This window comes from Numenius arquata, chromosome Z (genome assembly GCF_964106895.1).
Source record: "Numenius arquata chromosome Z, bNumArq3.hap1.1, whole genome shotgun sequence".
Classification (NCBI taxonomy): domain Eukaryota; kingdom Metazoa; phylum Chordata; class Aves; order Charadriiformes; family Scolopacidae; genus Numenius; species Numenius arquata.
The window spans coordinates 40,804,951-40,825,798 of record NC_133616.1 but is presented as its reverse complement, the minus strand read 5'-3'; the positions used below and the strand labels follow the sequence as shown (position 1 = coordinate 40,825,798).

General features: G+C 42.7%; 1 protein-coding gene across 1 annotated transcript in view; it reads left to right on the top strand.

Annotated features, from left to right (window-relative positions):
* The first annotated feature begins 16,863 nt into the window (after positions 1–16,863).
* The window catches only part of MAMDC2 (MAM domain containing 2), a 64,289-nt gene continuing 60,304 nt past the window's right edge, over positions 16,864–20,848 (top strand). The window contains exons 1-2 of the mRNA XM_074166403.1: positions 16,864–17,060; positions 17,200–17,313. Of these exons, the coding sequence (XP_074022504.1) occupies positions 17,030–17,060; positions 17,200–17,313 (145 nt within the window). The 5' untranslated portion in view covers positions 16,864–17,029. The remainder of the gene's footprint in view (positions 17,061–17,199; positions 17,314–20,848) is intronic.

The following is a 20,848-nucleotide window of genomic DNA, read 5'->3' as shown; positions in this document are numbered from 1 at the left end:
GTGGTTGGCTCCTACTTAGCAAGGTCTCCAATCACCAAACCTTTTTCCACAGAGCTGGCAAACACAAATTCCCATAGGATGTTTTTTTTTAATGATTCCATCTCCCCAAAAAGTACAGGAAAACTTGTTTTCCATTTGATATAGAACCTTTTTTTGAGAAAATTGAATGAAATTGCAGATTTGATCAAAATTTACTATCTTTGTTTTGGGGTGTTTTTATACAAGCATAGAAAAAGCAGAAGGCTGGATTAGGAGAACAGAGGAGGAGGAAGTGTCCACACCCTTTCTGTGTCTAGTAACCCAGGGGTGACAAGCTGAAGTTCAAATCCTCATTTTTTGAATCCAACCCACAGTCTTGAACAGAGACCTTCCCTCAGATCACTCTTACTGGTCACTGGAAGTAATGAGAGACCCCATCTCCCAGGGTTTAGTGTCCTTTTATTCAGTGCTTGTTCAATTATGTACAGATAACTGTCCCCCCTCTCAGTACAGGACAGACATCAGTGAAGTTGAGCAACTTCAGCAGAGGTGGATGAAGTAGGCTAGGGACTGGACCTCTTGCCCGGTGAGGAGAAACTATGGGACTGGAGCTGGTTTAGCCACAGGAAGGGGTGGCTTTGGGGGCACCCAACAGCAGCCCTTGCACCCACAAGGAGGTTACCAAGTGAGATAAAATGGTCATAAATTGAAACAGGTAACATTCAACTGGACATAACAAAAAAAAGATCATCCAAGGGTGCAGATGGGGTAAGATCCCAAGCAATGCAGCTGGGGTGCAGAGAGGTTGCGTCATCTCGATCCTTGGCAGTTTTTATGCCCTGACTATATGAAGCTCTGAGCAACCCAGTCTGAGCTCAGAGCTGTCCTTGCTTTGTCAAGGCTTTGGACCAGAGACCTTCTGTGGTCCCTGCCAGCCTGAGTGAGTCTGTGATTCTGAGATATGCATTTATCTCCTCCGTTCAAAACATCATGTTTTCTCTACATAAAGTGAAAACCCTCCAGGATATACTGAAAGATGCTGAGATCCAACATACCCTATGTCACAGTGGCAAAGGCACTCTTCCAGGAGGTGGAAAATCCCAGTTCAAATCAGACAGAAAAAGTGCTGAGCTGAGATACTGCATTTACCAGGACAGCACTGTAAACCTAGTTGACAATCACACGACTAGAAAGATTAGTGGTGTTCACACTGTGTAGTTGGTTTTGCAATGACACCGAGTGCTTACCCTGCAAATTCATATTTATTGAAAGAATGATTTCACCAGAAAAAAGATTCACATTGTCCTCATAACTATTTTCTGTGTAAATGACTAAAATACCAGGCTCCATTGATTTTCTCTGGTGGGTTTTCCCAGCATGTGCTCCTCTCATTCTGCTTAGTAAAGCCTCTTAACCTCTGCTTGGACAGTCCAAGAAGCCTGACCCTGAAGTGCTCCAGGATGCACCACTTCTGCCTGTGGTTGATCAGCAAAGAAAGACAGACAGAGACATGAAGAAGAAAAGAGAAAGGATTTTAGGCAGTGAGAGAAAGTCCTGTATTTGAGGGGTAAATAGCAGTAATGCGTGCTCCTATTTACTACAGTGTATCAAATCTAACCCTCAGGGAACATTTCTATGGCCCTTTCAACCCATGGCTTTGCTGGTCTGCAGAGGGTGATTTGAGTGACACAGTAAGTTGTCGTATAACTTGGACTGATGGGCACCACCCATTCCTATTATTATTAGTAAGAACAGTTACTTGTCAGTTGGGGTGACAATTTCTAGATGCTCAGTCTAGTTCACATCAGTATAAAGGAGATGAATAAAAAGTTAATTAGGAGATGAAGGCTGGTGTGCTGACAGAGCCCAGCTCGCCCTTTTCCTATCTCTAGATCTTGACAAAGAAGTTAGTGCCCCAGTGCTTGGAAAAGATGGAGCACTGATGAGCAGTAGATAGCTCAGAGTCAGTCTGGAGAAGCTGATGCAATTGTTGCTATGTCACGGTGACAGCTGTTGAATCTGGGTGGGAACCCTGCTCTGGACCTCTGCAGAAGACCAACTCTTGTTGACCCACCCATAACTGAGTACCTCATCACTTACTTTGGTTTGTTCCCTAGCTGGCTATAGAAATTGGCACATCATAACCATAAATCTGTCTGTGAGCTTTGGCCTTGGGGGTGATACTGGGCAAACAACAGGAAGAGGCTGTTAAAGTACTACTGTGCCTGCCAGAAGAGGCACAAAATTTAGTGAGACTCAGCGCATGTCTCAGAAGAAGATCAAGTAACAACGGATGCCTACAAACTGAAGTAAATAGGGATCTGGCAACTTGCTAGTTATTGAACCCATCTTGTCATGATGCTAGAACTAAAAATGGAATACTCCTAACCAGATGAGAACACAACTGAAAGAGAAATACCCATATTTTGTAAGCCAGTCATAGGACTCAGTCCACGACAGCACATTGTTGTGGCAACCTCATACCCAGTGTCATTAATTATTACTCATATTCCCCCTCGGACCTTGCCATCTACTGTAATCCTCACTCGCTGCTTTTGTCTTCACATGGGTGCAAGGAAGCCACAGATCTGTCATTTTGTTGGCAACTGAAATTGGTTTGTTTACCACAAAGTGCAACATTTGGTGCAAAGACCACTGCTTGTACCTCTGATCATTTTGGCCTGGTGTGAGATGCCCAGTGCGCATACACAGATTTTTTGCAGACATCCACCAAACCAGCTGACAGTGCAAACCACAGCCACAAGAAGGGATGTAATTTTGGCTTTTCTTTTTCTGTCTCAGTGAAAAACTTTAGAAGAAATAATCTCATCTGTTTGCTAGCTTTAAAAACAGGAAGAAGAGACTCTAAAGTTTCTAGATTTACTTTTTTTTTTTGGCTATCTTTTTTTGTCTAGAGATGATCAGTGTGACTCAGTCATTCCTTCTGCCAAGCAGGGAGAATTCATAATGTCCAATAGTTGCCCCTAATAATCCCTGGGGAACAAATATATTAACCTGAGGAATACATTTTTTTTGGAATTGCAAATTTTCAAATTGGCAAGGCTTTTTGGTTGGAAAGTGGGTCAGGAATGACAAAGTGGTGTCTTTCATGAAACTTCGCTTTTAAAGACCAGAACATGCAGGGATTTTTCTGTACCTCCAAGGTTTAAGACATTATTTGGATCCTATATTCTCTTAACTTGGGCTACATAACCTTTCAGGTTGAGAAGCCTCACTCTCCTCATACCAACTGCAGGGTAAATCAGGAAGAACTAGACTGAAATATAAAATCAGGATATGAAACCCAATTGGGCCTTAAATGTTTAAACAGAGTGGAAAATATAAATGTCTGTGTTCATTAGCATGCTTTCTCCTTGCTGAGGAATGAAATGGATGATTTCAAACAGTAAACCACCACCTCTTTCATCGCTCTCCTTTCTTCTTCCAACAATTTCCTTTTTCATACCATTGCAATAACTGCCATCTTAAGGATTTTCAACACTGTTTCAGTGCTGCAAAATTCACATATCAAAACAAATCGGTGTAACAGGGAAACAAAAGGCCAGTTTTCCCTGAAACAAGGTGAAAGTCAGGATCAATTAGATATGCAAGAACACTGTGGAGCCGCCATTCAGGTTTTTCATCAGGTAAGTAACAAGTTATGACCTGTAGTCAAAGCAAGTGATACATTACAGAGATCTTTCTTTGTTGTATGCAATCTGTTGAAATGCTGGCATTTAACACGAACAGGCTGGGGGCGGGAGGGGGGGAACCCTGTGGCAATACCTGCCTGTACAGCTTTACATATATATTTATCTTGTGGTCTGTATATTTATGGTATGTGTCAAACTGAAAAATGAGGAGCAGCTGTAGCTGCCTCATTTGGAGTCTTGTAAAAGTGAAGTGCAACTTTTTGTGGTAATCGGCAATCTCCAGTGTGAGCGAGAGCGCCGATTCCCTTTGCAGTTGCAGTCAGATAGAGTATTCTTCACTTTGATATGAATTTGTAAAAACTCGGCCATAGCCCTTTTGGGGAAAAGTACCATACATATGCCAGCTCTCTTGTTTTTGTCGTGGTGGTTTGGAGGGGGGAGGGGGTGTGTCTCATATGCTTACTTTTGGCTGTTAGAACTGGAACTGCTGTTGCTGTGAACATGTCTTTCCCTTTTAGATGTATATACCCTTGTTCTATTCACCATGTTTGAAAAGAAGAGATGGTGCCAGTGCTGGCAAAAAGAAAGCCAGATGAGACGGCTCACTACAGGACTCCAAGCCACACAAAATCCTAGCCCAGCATCCAGGTGAGTGCAGTAACTTCCAGCTGTAGGACTCCAAAGCCTAAGGATATGATATTGACATGGTCACTGCCCATTCTTTGCTGACTCGGGAGACAGAAAAGCTCCAGACACAACTGAACTAGTCCTGCAGGCCTCTCTTAAACAGTGCAACCCTCCTCTGCAGAATTTCTGCACTGTTTTGGGCAGTTATTTTGCCCCTGCTGGAGAGATTCATTACCCTAGTGCCAGTCTTATGAAAAAGGCCCAGGAAAAGTACTTTACAGCAAGATACAGAACATGCAGATCCACTTCACACAGTCCTAAAAAATAGGGTATAATGGTTTTAAACAGAACTGAACAAATCTTCCTTTTCTTCTTTCTCACTTCCTTTTTTTTTCCCTTCATTTTCCATCTCTGCACATCTCCTCATATTTGGCTTTGTCCTCTGTTTTATTCTGAGTTCTGCAAAAGTACTGTCATCTGCGAGAGAAACTGACCACAGGGCATTTATTTGTACACAAATAATATTTCACCATGGCAACCTTAATTTTTTTCATTATGCAGTCCTCTGGACGGATGAAGTTGCTTTTGAACAGCTGGGCATTCTCCTGCTTCTTCTGCAGCTGGTATCTCAAAGAAATCTTAAAAATAGATTGTTGTAGGCACAGAACTAATAAGGAAAAGCGGCGTCATCCATAGAAAAGGTTTTCTGCAATTGTCACTGGCTTTTTCGTTTGTTAATATCTACAGGTAAGAGTTAGTTATTTATAAATGATCAGTGATGTTATTTGCTGTTAACAGGCCTACTTATGTTTACTTTCACACCTATAGCGTAGCATCTGGTACAGATTAGCAGAGAATACTGTCCACAGTATTTCGTTCTTTCTAGATTGCTACACAATTTTTTTTTCGAAATTCTCTTACCTGATTCATTCTGTCATGTCCAAAGACAATAATGGTGTTTTACTATAGTTTAAATAAGAATACCTTTCTATTTTCACAGCTAAAGTGTATAGCAGAATACAGGTAGCCTATATTGTAAAGAACAGTTTACTTTGTCAATTACATATTGCTCCAAGGATCATACAGTGGCACTCAGCTAACTAACCTAGCCCTCACCTTTACAAGTCAGCTTTCCTTCAGGAGATAAGACCAGTTCCTAATTCCAGACGTGCACTGAGCTACAGCTCTGTCCTGATGTCCCAGTTGCCATCCCAGGTCTCTGAGCTGAGCAAGATGTTTCTGGAATTTCAGCCTCAAGGTCTTTGATTTCCCTAGCCCTAAACTGAACCCCAACCCTGTCCTTCTGCAAAGTAGATGTTAAACCTCCCCAGTTCAAAATATATGATGACCTACCACGCCATCCCGAGCCCACCTTCATCTAGCTGTCTGGGTAGAGCAGGATTTTAATATTTCTCCAACCCTGAGGATCCTTGCTTTCCGAACTCTAACCCTAAGGCTATGCTTCACTGTTGCAGATATCAAACCCACCCAGTTGGAAATGGGTGGTGAAACCATCACTATCCCCATAACTAAATGGGGGGATATTTTAAACTAAATTTAAGCTAAAATCCTCATCCTAACTTTGGGCTGAGCTGGACTTTGCTGGAATTTTGTCTTCATGGGAGAAATTTGCCATTTACTAGTTACCATTACACCTTTAATCATTATTTAAATGCCTGCTCCAGCACATCTTGTTTCACTGTACTCTAAGTCCCACTTCAAATGAAAAAGGTACTCGTGTTGAAATTTAGACTATGTTTCTGTAAGTAGCACCTATTCTAAATGCGTATATATTTAAACTTATATCTTAATGTACAGCAGCAAGGCTTGTTTATTTAGTCTAGATATAACTAACCTTCAGTAAACGGACACTTACAGTACAGCTTTAATAGAAGCATTTATTATTGTTCTCACCTGACTAGCTGAAATATTCAGAAAAATATCTGAACCTAATAGTAATTCTGTGTTTTTTTCCAGGAGCCAAAACCTCTTTGAATGCTGAGCCCAAAAGACAGTAATATGGAATATTAATATTTCCTTCTTCTTCTCTCAAAGTTCATTCCATAACCACTTGTTTTTCGCAGAGCATCTGGGCAGTTCCAGCACAGAAGGCCTGCATTTTGCTTTGTGATGCCAGGTCTTCTCTTGCGATGGTTTCTGTCTCTTACTGGTGAAGCACAGGTGAGGTAGCTTGGATTTATGCAAGGAAACTCCTTTACAAGCATGCATGTGTGAAGACTGCTTTTTGGCAGGATTATCTGCAGTTGCCGTGGCCATGAGGTTGCCCGTCTCACTTTGGGCTCCTCTTCTCCTGCTCTGCAAAGGATGGTGCTGCTGTGGCTGCTGCCTACTGGCTTCTTTTTCTCCACAAGTGGGTGACCAGCCTGTGACTTGAGGGTAGAGAAGGGACTCCTGTAGACCTGCACCCTCTGGCATGAATCAAGCATGCATATCCTCTTCAGACCCCTCCTGCCTTGGTCATTTATAGCAATTGCAGATCACAGCGGCTGGCACGTTCTCTGGTGACTGAAAAGGACAGAATTGGCAGCTGAAAGCAAATATCCAATGGAGGCCACCACCTGGCTAGCAGGCCATTAACCAGGCTGGTAGCTAATTAAATTTAAACACCTTACAGTTCAATCATCTGCTAACTGCCTGATTTAAAAAAAAAAGCACGGAAATCAGACCTGATAGCTCTTATAAAACATTAATTAGCTGTAATTATGCTAGCTATTTCCTCGGCACCTGAGTGCTTTTTTCCAAAGAGGAAATTGCAGTTTGCTGGTGCCAGCAGAGTTTTTACAAAGAAACAAATAATCGAGGTTTAACTTGTTTAGTAACTTCACATGCAGGTGTCATTCTTCACTGTTTCCTTTACTCCTCTTCCTGAAATCATAGCGATATGCAGCAAGAGCTTGCTTCTTTCAAGCAGCTGGCTTTACTTCACAGGGAAATAAATAAGGTCTGGAAAACTTACTATATAATACCAAAAAAAAAAAAAAAAAAAAAAGGCTGATACTTCCAATGTAAGAGAGGGACCCTGGAGTCTCTTTGTAGTCACTTACAAAGAAAGAGTCAGCTTTGTTGAGGTGTGACTTCATGCCCAGCTTCACATTTTTTGGAGATTGGCCTCCTGGTCTTTCCTCTACTGTCAGCAGGCTGCACGTTGCAGAATTGTTAAAAAAAAATAAAATTAAAGATTGGTCAGTTCAGCCACTAACTAAACTTTTATCTGGAAGTACAGCAGTACTGATGTTCGATATATGCAGCAGATGCTGACTCTGCATATAAAACAGATTAATCCCCTCCTGTCTGTCACTGTGGCTTTGTATGACCACTTTCAGTACCAGCCAGTCTCACCAAGCTCAGCTGCAGCATGGTGTCGAGGTTTTGGCTTTTCTGTTTCTGACCCTCCAACAGGGCAAATAATAAAATTAGCTGACCTTGACTGTTAGAGCAATAAGTATAAGCAAGAGCCTCTCTGCATACCGTTCCCTGGCCTGAAGTACAAACATTAGTCTTATCACTCTAAAAGTGAACAATTCCTCCACAACATGCTGTTAATTTCAGAGAGTTAGAAGAGCCTAGCTAAGAAGTAAAATTACTGAACAGAAAGTTCGTTCTGTTTTACCCCAAACCAGGACACATGGTTCCCTTCGCTGAGTCTCGGCAGATGAGTCAGCACTGGACTGAATGTAATTTCCATTAACAAACTCAAGTGCCTCTTAAGATCAGTCACCGACACTCAGCAAACCAGAAGTACTGGAGAGCTCCATGGTCTCCACATGAGGTTTTCGGGGTATCAATCACCAGAAGCAACTTTGGTGCATGGAAGAGTCGATACACTGAATCAAGACACAATATGTGGGGACAACATGTCAAATATATGTACTTTGTTAGTACGAAATCGTACCAGGCTGTTAGAGCATTATACAGAACCAGTTCAACAGAATGGCAAAAAGATTCCTCTCCGAGCCATCCTAAAAACCACACAGATGTACCCGCTATGCTGATGTGCGCATGTGGCTCATGCCATAGATGGTAGTGGTAGGACCTTTCCCTGCTGCTTCAGCTGGCAGTTGCCAGCTAATAGGTTGCTGCTAACGGTGCAATGGGATTGCAATCTGAAAAATCAAATAAAGCTGTCAGGACCTTTTCCTGCACATCCCAAGGGTGCATTTTTTCTCTTTGTCCTCCAAAATGGCACATAACCCGTATGGGAACAGAAATGGCCAGCACAGTCACTGGCTGCTAGTACCTTCTACCCAGCCTCTCTTTGCTTTTCTCTTAGGAATCAAATCCCTCAGAAAATTTTGAACAAAAGAAATGAGTATATATACTCCTTTTACTTGCTCTCACCATTACATGTCACCTCTTGGTTAGCAACACTAAAGGGGAGTCCTCATTCACTTCACTGCATTTTATAGTGTAGTACCCTCACAGAGAAGCAAAACTTTAAGCATTTTCTGCTTGATTTATAACGGGGTTCAGCCTGTACAGTCTAACAAGGACTAAGTCCCTGGGAACAACAGATGGATTGTATGCAAGGGCAGCAATAAAGGCAGATATAAAAACTGAACCGAATATGACTACATTGCTCTGTTAGTGTCACTCTGTGATGTAACATACTCATGTCCTCAGGAAGATAGATCTACACTCTTATATGGACTTGTACCTTACCTTATTTGTGCCTTAAGAAGACCAGTGAAAGCCAATGAAAATGTTCCTACAGTATGATATACTTCCAGAGAAGAGAGAAGACAGCAGCTGCAGAAACTGGCTCATAAGCACGATCAGAGTGAGTTGGTACTGTGAAGCATTGGAGACAATGGGCAAAAGGAGCAGGAACTATGGATACACCAACACAAAGTGAGTCTGATTAGATGACCTCAGCTCAAATTATTGGTATTTTTCATGTTGAATATAAATATAATATAAAACAGATGCCAGGATTTCTGCGTAATTAAACTTGCAAAGTGCTACACGCAATTACAGTACCATTAAAGCATGTAAGGCATAAAATAATAACATTAACACATGTATATGAGGAGACTGAAATACGAACACTGAACTGTGCTACAAGACCTCATTTCCTTGTCCAGCCCTGATGTCTTTTTCCAACTGAGAACAGTACCGGTGTCCAATGTCTGAGAACAAGTGGAAAGTTTGGATGTGTCTGGGCATGCAATGAGATCTTTTTACAAAGTGTATTTTCCAGGATTTCAAAACAAACACTGGAGAGGGGAGTATCTGTAGCTAGGAGTGCAGAGAATTTGGAAAAGCTCAGACTTTAATCATCGCTCTTCTGCTTCTCTGGTGTTGCAGTTAATCTGGAAATATGAAACGCGTCAAATAAATGCAAGGCAAATTGTGGCCTGAAGATCAACTTTGTCCTTAAAGCAAGCTCACTTAATAATAGGATTTAACAAGAGATGTAATTGGCCTTCTGCCTTATCCCGGACCTCTGCGTTCCCTGTCTTAAAACGCAACAAGCACAAATGTGGCTTACCCATTTCCTGGCTGCTTAGGAAAGAACTGTGTAAGTTAAATTCTGCCATTTGTAGAAGGCTTTTGTACTCTTCAAAAACTCATATATAATAACACTTCTGACATTTGCTTTCACTTGTGAGGTAGCCTGGTTAACATATGTGTAATTATGTTACTCCCTGACATGAAGAGGACAACCTAATTAACTTAGCTGCAGAAAAAGACAGGGTGGGATTTTGGGAAATGAGAGTTAATAAGGTGCAAATTGCTTTTACAAATTCATTATTAAGGAAAATGTTCTGTGTCCTTCTGCACATTTCTTGGAAGAGGGTCTAGTGGGCCACTCTGAAGTTTTACATCAGTTTCAGTAATTTTTATGTCATTTGATTATTTACTGTCTTGAGGCCCTTGCCTGGATTTTGACTCATTTTGTTTTGACTGTCACAATTTGGCTCACCTAGGCTTTTAGAAATTCTGTATCCTCCTCCTCCAATGCTTCTAAATTAATCTGTAAATCTAAATTACACTTCAAAAAGCATTTGCGCTCACCATTGGTCTAATAATTTTAAATATTTTCTCAAATCTCTCCACAAACTATGCATCTATTGCACTTCCCTTTCCCTTCCAGATATTAATGCCTGTTTAAATTTCTGCTCACCTTTCCCCTTTGCCCTTCAGAACATCCCATTCACACTTACCTGTGCCTTTACACACATTTCCTGTCACTTCCATGGCTCCTGAGAGGGGACAGCGACCTGGAGTTGCCAGTTTAACCACCAGTTTAACACACAGAGCTGTAAACTTTGGTAGCTGAGGAGCTGCTGCATGTGCAGCCCAGCAATCTCTGCTAAGAGCTGAAACATCTTGAAGACCAGTAAGGAAAATAACCGAGGGCAGTAGCCACTTCGGCTGTTCCTAGTGAGTGCTTTTATTGGTGACTCACCAGTATCAGTTGGCTATTTGGGCCATCAGGTCTTCAAAGGTGGTATATACTGCAAAATGTACTACACTCAATTGTAGTACCTATGTGTGTATTGTGCAAAAAATGGGCATTTTTTCAAAGCTGCTGGAGACATTTACCTAAGGAGCTGCCTTGATATTGAAATAAATTCATGTCAGGTGCGCATATCTGGATTCAGAAAGTTTGGCTAAAAGACCTGCCAAGAGTTTGTCACTCTTTGAAACGGGAATAAATCCATTTATTCTAAAAGATTAAGTAGAGATATTAGCCAGATAGCTGTCAAAAATGCTTCACAGCAGATATGTCCTGAAATGAGAACATTTAAGTCTCTGAGGATCTTAGCTATGAGAGTTTGGAGCAGGAGAGGAACCGAAATCATAAGTGTGTATGTCTTTGACTAGATGAATCTTAGGTAAAATATTCTTACTGAGGAGGTAAGAGAATACTATTAAAATTAAAGTCTGTATTTTAAAGGCTTTTGTATACCACAAGTCGCATCTGGCAAGTATGCTGTGTCCACAGCCTGGATAAAAAAATTATGCAGAATTTCAGCATTTGCAATGTAACAAATGAAGTGATCCTGATTTCTTTGTTATTTCTTATTGTTTGTGTTACCATAGCAATCAGGAACTGAAGTACCAAACTGGGCCCTGTACAAAAACAGAAATAAAAGTAATCCTTGCTTGTCCCAAAAGTTTTCTGCCTAAGAAAAGGGACAGTGGATTAAAAGAGCCAACCAGATAGTAAATGCAATGCAACTGTCCTGCATGGCTTATGTCGGACACAGCACACCAGCTTCCATGTCGTTGTCAAACTTTTACAGGTGTCATAGGAAAGAAACAAACAAGCAACAAAAGAAATCACCTTTAAAGTAGAACAAGGAAGAAACTATGTGGATGATTATGGAAACCTTCTTATATGTGATCAAAGCACATAGAAGCTGATGGCAATGTTGAGGAGAAGCCAGTCAGGGAGCTGGAGGTCATGAAAGTCTTAGAAAGTGAAAGTAAGCAGCTTATGTCTATCAGGACAGGAGAAGAGAGCAAACAGAAGGATCAGAAGAGAGGTGTGTGATGGCTGAAGCTGGGAAATTATTTTCTCTATAGCACTGGGAATGGGTATGACTGAGAGAAGAAGATACATTTAGCCTTAACTGATCAATTAGTATTAAAGGAAACTTGCAGCAACAGTACTGGAACAAAGGAAGGATAAAGTAATCAAAATAGTTTTAGAAGGAAGCAAAGTATTTCCTTTAGATTCTCTTACTTCAAGTCTGGAGCTTCTGTGTACATCACTCAGAGAGCTATTTTGAATCTGTCACTGCATTATAAAGAAATATAGTGGCATACTGTGCGTCAGGTTTTGTTTGTTTCTTCTTCAGCAATAGGAGTCTGTTTTGGTCATCTCAAGTGAAACATGATCATTATGCAACTGGAAGCCATACCAGAGAGCAAAAATCTCAAAAAACTTAAGCAACGTGGTGCTTCTGTCAAAAAGAGAAAAAGTCTTTAGCTGATTGGATTTGCCATAGGTCTAAGCAAGGAATGATAAAAACCCATCTAATTTTGCTAGCTGTCTGGAAAAAGTTGTAATGTGCTTTATCTCTTTTTCTCTTTTTCTTTTTCTTTTCTTTTTCTTTTTCTTTTTCTTTTCTTTTTCTTTTTCTTTTTCTTTTTCTTTTTCTTTTTCTTTTTCTTTTTCTTTTTCTTTTTCTTTTTCTTTTTCTTTTTCTTTTTCTTTTTCTTTTTCTTTTTCTTTTTCTTTTTTCCTTTTTCTTTTTTCCTTTTTCTTTTCTTTTTCCTTTTCCTTTCCCTTTTCCTTTTCCTTTTCCTTTTCCTTTTCCTTTTTCTTTTCCTTTTTCTTTTTTTTTTCCTTTTCCTTTTTTTTTCTTCTTTTTCTTTTTCTTTTTTTGCTTTTTTTTTTCAAGTCTACCACCTCCTTGACTTTAAGTTTATGTATTTGTGTGGGATTTGCTCACATTCCAACAGAGATGGAAAGGGAGGGCAGACAAAAGGACAGCTGCAAAAGTTGAGTGAAGATGCTACACAGACACCATTCCAACTTTTGAGGAGGTAACTTACTGCAAAAGCTGGCCCTTTCAGGCCTACCTCTGTCTGGGTTCCTTCTGCAGACAAACAATCTAATTTACAGAAGGCTGAAGAAGGCTCCTTATGGGACCATAAGGAGTTTTTACATCCTATCAGGATCTTTTGTCTAGAATATCAGAAATAAATTAAACTAAGCAGTAGAGATGGGACCAGGTAGAAGATATAGAAAAGAGAGTACTCCCTGGAAACACAGACAACTGCTCTTAACTGAATATGCATGAGAAACAGAGCCCTGAAAAAAAAGGAAAGCTGACCTTATTTCTGAAGAAGCTGGTTCTGAATCACTTTATGTCTCTAACTAAAGTTGCTATATTCTTCACACTGTAAAAAATGGATTAAGAGATGGTGTGTTTATAAACAGAGAATGAAAAAGAAGACAAAAGAACCATAGTGTTTATGATCAGACTGTGGCTGAAGAGCCCGTTGTGAATTCTGGGACTAGTCAAATCCCTGGGAAGAAACCAGCTCATGACTGGCATCTGCTGCAGACAGCTCTGCAAGAAAATACCCAAGGAGTCTGTGAGGTATAAAACAAAGCTGAAAATATAAAACTTCTAGTAAAAGTTCCTCTCTTCTGGGATGCTTATACTCTTCTACTTTCCCTGCAGAAATTGGAAGAAGGGCTGGCAGGCTCCTTGTTCTGGAAATTGCAGTTCAAGCTGAAAAAAAAAAAAAAAACAACGCAAAAATGAGGTTACCTGTTCGGTCAAGACCACTAGGTTTATTAAAAACTTGTATGAATTGAGTGAATTTCTGAAAGGGGGAAGTTTTCGCACTACCCAAGAAGAAATGTTTTAGAAGGAGCCTGTGCCAGATAATTCTGCCACCTGTTTTCTTAGCCTGATGTATCCCAAGAGACCTGGCAGATGTCCTTAGGAAAAGCAGGGGACATGTTTGTGGGCATTCAGAAACTGTTTCTGGACACACCAGTTCCACAGGCAGCACGTGGAAAGTGATTAACTGGAAAATATAATAACTTCCTGATTTTATTGCGGATGCTAATGTCTGCATATAAGCTCTTTTGATCTGGGATGCTTGTTTAGCATCAGAGGTTTAGAAGTTTAGATTGTTTTTGGCTCTGAGGCAAAAGCTAAACAAACAGCTGTAAAATCTGTATTACAGAAGTATTATGAATACAGCAAAGAGTACAGGTAAATGACAGAGCGGAGTTCAGGGCACTGACAGTATACTAGCCCCTCTGGGAAAGGAAAGGAGGCAAAAAATTTTTGAAGGTGAACTATGCAGCAAATTTTGTGTAATCTAGCTATCTGAGTGAGAAATCTGAGAATGTCACTGTGCAAACCCATGAATGAGGGATGCAAATATTATATTTTTGGGGAAACTGAAGGAATCGCACCAATACCCATCAAATTCAAAATTAAATTGTTAGTGAGCATCTCCAAAGTAGGTGCTACTCTAGTTCTCCTACAACGGAGTGGCTGAAATTAAGGACCTATTGTTGATACACATGGAACACCAGGAAAAAATTAGGTAACTTTATGCAGGTTAAAGACTTCCCATAAATCATTCACTGTTGTTTCCCCTAGCTAACAAGCATGTGCTCCTCATGAGAATACAGAGTCTGTTCTAGGTGCTAAACTAGTGCCTTTCAAATCAAAGTCATTTGGGAGTGATTATTAAAAAGGTAGACTATGTACATGGCTGATCTGATATTATAAGCCTTCCACCCCCGCTAGAACCCAACAAAGTCAGCCAAAAATCTTCATGGACAAAATATGAATCAGGTGAGGGCTGGAGCGTTTATCCAAGATATCACCAGGGTGTTAGTACAATTGACTAGATGCAGTGCCCATGCCAATTTAAGGGGGAAAGTTCTTGATGCTACATGGATTCAGAAATGGTAATATGTTAAGTAAATTATGAAGTTACATGGCAGTTACTTAGGAATATAAAAACTCAGTGAATATAAGAGATCTATTACTGGCTTCAAGTGACTTTGCCAGAAACCTGTTGAGACTTTTGATGCATGCCAAAATTTGCTAACATTATGAAAAATAAAGGCCAAATAACTGAAGCAGTCTGTGTTGGCTGTCAAGAAAAGCACACATTTGTTTGCAATGGCTGAAGAAAAGCCTTATGTAGCTGTTCTGCTCTGTTCCTAGTACTTCCCTGTCATAGCCTTAACAGATGATGTGATATTGAAGCCAGTGATTGTACTTAGAAAACCAATTTCCCTGAGTAGCAAATTTTAATCCAGACTGTGAGAAAATGAAGAAATATAGCCACGTTATAACTTTGAAGGGTAGTTGGCATGAGTTAAAGTAGGTTTTGTTCAAATGGAGGTCTCTATGGATTGATGCTCTTTCCTGTTTCCTTGGAGTAGTCCAACAAAACAGTTCTGACATCCAGCATCCTCTTGGTGGCTTTTGTAATTTTGAATGATTAGAAGTCAGGAAGTCAATTGTTCAAATTTCTCACTGTACCTGATTAGTTTAGGTGATGACCCAAAAGCAAGGCTGAAGTGAATTTATTTACCTTGGAATAGACAGAGGAATACTCTGATCAGCTAAATTTTCCCAGTTTTCAACGTGGAACTGTGTTGCACAACAACTGCTGAAGCAAGAAAGATAAAACCATTGAACAGGGAAGACTGTGGCTTTAATCTGTGTTACATGGGCATAGCTGACAGATCTGACCCAGAGGAGGGAACAGAGGGCAAACATGTCAAGTTTTCAGTTAACACGAAACAGAGGGTCCAGTGGGTATGCTGTAGGCAGGACTACCATTGAAGTGGACCTGAAAAGGTGCTAACAAGGAACCCAAGAAATTCAACAAGGGCAAACGTTGAACTGCCAGCAATTGGAAGGCAGAGATGCAGACTGAGGCTGGCAGCGCTGGGGAGCCGCTCTGGGGCATGGCCGTGAGTGCTGGTGGGCCAGCGAGTTGAGCTGGGGCCACCTGTGGGCCTGGCCAGCAAAGAGGGCGAGTGGTTCCTGGGGTGGTGTGAGCAGGACATGGCCCTGAGAGCCAAGGGAGGGCAGGGACTGTCCCCTCTGCTTGGTGCCCATCAAACTCCACCTGGGTACTGCCTCTAGTTTGGGTCCAGTTCAGGAACAACATTGAGGTGAGGGGAGGCCACCAAGATGGTGGGCTGGAGCCTTTGCTCTGCAAGGAGAGGCTGCAGGACCAGGGCTGATTCAGCCAGGTGGAGGGACAGCTTTGGGGGCACCCAGCAGCATCCCTGGCACCAATGCAGGGGATGGAGAAGGTGCAGTTGGACTTTTCACAGCGATGCATGGTGGGAGGGGGAGAGGCAGCAGCACCAGCTGAAACAGGGGAAATTCAGACCGTTCATAAGGAAGACACTTTTTCCCCACAAGGACAGCCCAGCAGTGGAGCCGGCGCCCAGACAGATTGTGCTGTCTCCAGCCTTGGTGGTTATCAAGCCCCAGCTTGATAAGGCTCTGAGCAGCCTGATCTGAGTTCAGAACTGGCTGTGCTTTGGCCAGGGCTTGGAGTGGAGAACTCCTGCAGTTCCCTCCTGAGCTATCCTGTTTTCCTATGAACTCCAGCTCTTGGAGCACCCCAGCAGTTCCTGCACCTTTCTTATGTAAAAAAGTGAGAGTATCCTGCCATGGCACCCCGGTTATGTCAGGTTTTGTGGCCCAACAGGACAGCAGGGCAGGCTGTGGTTGCACAGGAGCCCTGGTGGGGTGGGAGTCGCTTTGTTCCCTGCAGATGGGTGTAAATGGGCATCTCACTAATATGCACAAATACCCGATGGGGAGTACGTCAGATGGAGCCAGGCTCTTTTAGTGGTACCCAGTAACAGGAGCCAGGCGGTGGGCACAAGCTAAAACACAGGAAAATCCATTTAAACATAGGAAAGCATACTGTTACTGTCAGGGGGGTGATGCACTTCAGCAGGTTGCCCGCAGAGGCGGCGGCACTCCCACCCTCAAGGAAACTCCCGCCCCAGCCGCCCTCGGCCTTGGTGGACCGACCGGGTGGACCCCGCTGGGAGCCGGGGGTGGGAGGTGCCGCCCACCCGGGGTGCCCACGGCCCCTCCCCTGCGCTCCCGCGTCCGCGGTGGCTCGACCTCCCTGCGCCCCGTCGGGGTGCCGAGGGGCCGCGACCAGCACCGCCGCCGCTGCCTCCGCAACCCCGGGCTGGGCTCGGCCGCGCCCCAGCTCTCCCGGCCGCCGAGCCGCCCGCCAGCCCGCCGCCAGCCCCGGTTCCCCCGGCGCGGAAGATGCTGCGGCTCTGCCTCCTCGCCGCGCAGGGTAAGCGGCGGCGGGGGACGCGCCCCGACGCCCCCCGCCGCAGCCCCGGGACGGGGGGTTGGGCGGGGGTTGCGGGGTCCCCCAGCCCGCGGTCCCCGGTCCGGGCGGGCCGTGACCGGGGCTCACTTTGTTCTTGCAGCTCTGCGGCTCGCCGGGGCCGCCGTGCTGTCCCCCGGGTCGTGCGCCTTTGAGGACAGCGCCTGCGGCTACGAGTGGGACTACGCGCATCTGCCCTGGGCGCTGCACGGGGAAGGTAAGAGGGCTGCTGCCCCCCCGGGTGTGCAGACACCCCCTCCCCGAGTGTACAGACATCCTCCCTTGCCCCGACCGTACAGCTCCCCCCACGTCCCTCCGGGGGAGCACCCGCTGCTCCCCGCACCCTGCGGTACCGCGCTGCGCAGCTTTCCCGGGGGCACGGCCGCCCGCGGATCTCTCCCGTGCAGGGTTTCGGTCTGTGGGTGTCAGTCCCCCGACAAGTGGTCTGCAGGCGCGGCGGGGAGGCGTCCGCACCCCCCCAACCCCCGGCGGCACAAGTCTTTCCACAGGTTTCTGCAGGATGCCTCAGAAACCTCCTTTCTGTTTCTTCTACTTTCTGTTGGGAAAAGGTGTCTTTTATCAAGCTTGCTGTAGGTAACTTACCCTCCTCCTAGAAAAAAACAGGTCTGTGAAATTCCTATTAAGCTGCATTATTTTCTTTTCTGAATATATTTTGGGTTCTGCTCTAGAAGTGGATGCGTTTTCAAGGCAGGAGGCAATCTTTGTGCAGAGTATCTTTACACCATGTTCAGTTAAGACTTTTCTCCAGTTTGTGATACCTGCATTTCAACAGGAAAAAGATAAGCATTAGTCTTTAAGTTGTATTAGACTAAGACTGACCGCCTTTGAAAGAGAGAAGAAAATCCACCCGCTGTACAGAGTTTCCGTGCAACTTTAACTCTTACTTGATAAGTTTTTAGTGTAGGCTCCTGGTTTTCCACAGAATTGATAAAAACAAACCAAAGACTAAACAAAACTAAAAAATAAATGGCTATAACTGGGTAATAAAATAATTCAGTTTTGGTTGTGTCTTGGACACAGTGTTATTCATAAAAAGGGACTATGTGTTTTCAAAGTTTTTAAGCTCCAGAACAGGTGCCAACAATGATGAAGAGGTGAGTTCAGATACAAAGAGATAGACACCTCTCATTACCCCTCATTGGTGTTCCATTCAAAACTGCCTGGTCCAGTTTTGTCATTCCACTTGTTACTCGGTTGATAATGAAGCTTTTTTTTTTTTTTTCCTGATTTGTACGCAGTTCTCACATATGCAAAGTCACCATAATTGCTAATTTGTAGATTAATCATTAGGGTTTGAAAATGTACGAAGACTGCTAACTTAGAAAAGGCTGTGAGGATGTCACGATTAAAATAATTGCTTTTCCTCTTCTTTTTTATTTAAATGTACATAGATTTTTCTGTGTTTTTGAAGATACTAGTGGAATTTTAGTAACCATCTCTGCTTTCCCACCTGTGCCTCTTAACATGTGCTCTTGAGCCCTCTGTCTTGGGAGCAGCACTTCCTGCTTGTCATTAACAAGGAGCCACATGGTAGTGGTATTGATTCAGCTCCAAGGGACTGTGAGATGCTGGGAGTAGTACCTGCAGAAATGGATATGCGTCAAGTTGTGCAAATCCATTGTGCTTCAAGAAACAGGGAAATTTCATCAGAGATTTGGATCAGCATCAGCCTACTTTTTTTTTTTGGCCCACAGAACAGTATTTTGGTTGTTGTACTTTGATTTTTGTATGTGACCATAAGCATACCAGTGGTTACACAACTGCTGTCATTGTAGATCTTGTTTTTCGGAGATATATAATGGAGCTGTTACACTCTGGGAGAATATGTGGTATACCAGCTCTCTTAGTAGGCATAGTTCTGTCAGTATTTCCATTATAAACCTTTTTTCCGCAGTCTATAATTTAATCACAGTAAGTCTTTCCGTGCAAACATTTTGCACACGAGGTATTAGCCTCTTCAGAAGTGCGTTCATAGAATCCTAACTAAATCTAGTTGAAAATAATTCATCCAAATCTATGTAGCAGGTGTGCAAAACCAGTCTTCCTTAGATGCTCTTCTTTATCTAGTAAAACCGTGTTCCTTTTGGCAGCACTGGGCCCTGGTATTTGCAGGTCAGTGTATGTACGTGTGGTAATTCACTGGGACAACAGATGAATTTAAGGATGGGAGTGGCAGCCTAGCTTTGAATTGTTCCATTTCTCCTTGCATTGCCTCAAAATTGTTTTATTATTTTAAAATATTATTTTTAATAATAGAGCTATATACAGCAAATCTCTTACAGGGATTATCTGACTTGCAGTGCAAGTTCTTTCATCTTATAAATCTCTCAGTAGTGTGGTCTTGTGCCAAACCGTCAAGATGATGTAAATAAAACTAAAATCCTGCCCAGAAATTTCCACTCCATACTTGAAAGTTTTTTGCCCGGTTGCCAAGGAAGCCTGTATACTCTGAAGGGCCAGGCAGAGAAAGGAAGTTGAGGCTAAATTTTGCTTTTGTTTACAGCTGTGCATTTCCATTTAAACCAGTAGGTTTCTAAGGTTCAACTGCTTTTTTACATGTCTCTGGCTTCTTGTGAGTATTCTGGTACTTCTGGGATAAGAGAGGGTTTTTGTTTTTAATTTTAGAAATCTTAGAATTGGTTTTGATATATTATCTTTTTTTTAGCTGAAGTTCTGATACCTGTAACTGACTTCAGTCCAGTGCAAAAAGGAAAATCAAACCCAAATAGTCGATGCTAAAACAGATAGCTGTTTCACTCTTTAGTGGCTTACTCAAGACTGGCAAATTAGGCCCTAACGAAGTGAGTGTTTGTAGGGTACAAGAAACAAGTCAGCTTTTTAAGTCAGTCATCTGCTAACTCAGTATTTGGATTTTAGAATGATAATGATTTTTAGCAGACACTGTGCAAAGAAAAACGTAAAATATAGAAGCAGCTGAGGATATAAATTTCTTGCGAGCTTACCTGAGTCTGAGAAGCACGCCCAGCTGAGGTCACGGCCCAGGCTGGGTAAATACAGCATTGTGCTTGAGGCAGCACGTTTCCTAATGTGCCAGTTCTGTTTTCGGTGTAAGCTGGGAAATCCCATGCAAACGTGATGCGCCTCATCATGAGGATGTTTGTAGAATACAGGCTGCACAAGAAACACGAGCAAGTTGTTGCTCAGGAAAAGGGCATCGCCATGTAATCCTGGTTCTGAAATCTGGTGAGCAACGGCTGGATTTGTGTGTGATCAATGGACCAGTGATAAGACCTGCAAGCTTTAAGTGATTTGATAGGACACATAAAATGAGGTGTCCATGGTCCATTTAATTTCAGAGGTGCAGGCATGCTCCCATAAATATTCTTGCATTCATGCAACAGCTAATTTATTTTTAAAAATCCAGGTACAGAATATAAGACAAAGATCAAACTCCTTGGAGCCAACTAATGGACGAGAAATTTAGAAAGCAGATCCATATTCATCACTACTGTGGTATTTAGAGGTAGTTGAGGAGCTCGAATACCATGTTGCTTACCACTAACACCCAGAGATATATTTAGCATGAGTTCACGTCCCGTTTTTTTTGGGACATAAAGCCTTGCAGGTGTGGAGTGGCTGGTTTCCACAGGAATTTACTTCTGTGTCAGCGGTACTGGACTTTACTGGACAGTACTGGACAGTACTGTCAGTACTGGACTTTAGCAAGGCCTTCGATACAGTCTCCCACAGTATCCTCCTGGAGAAACTGG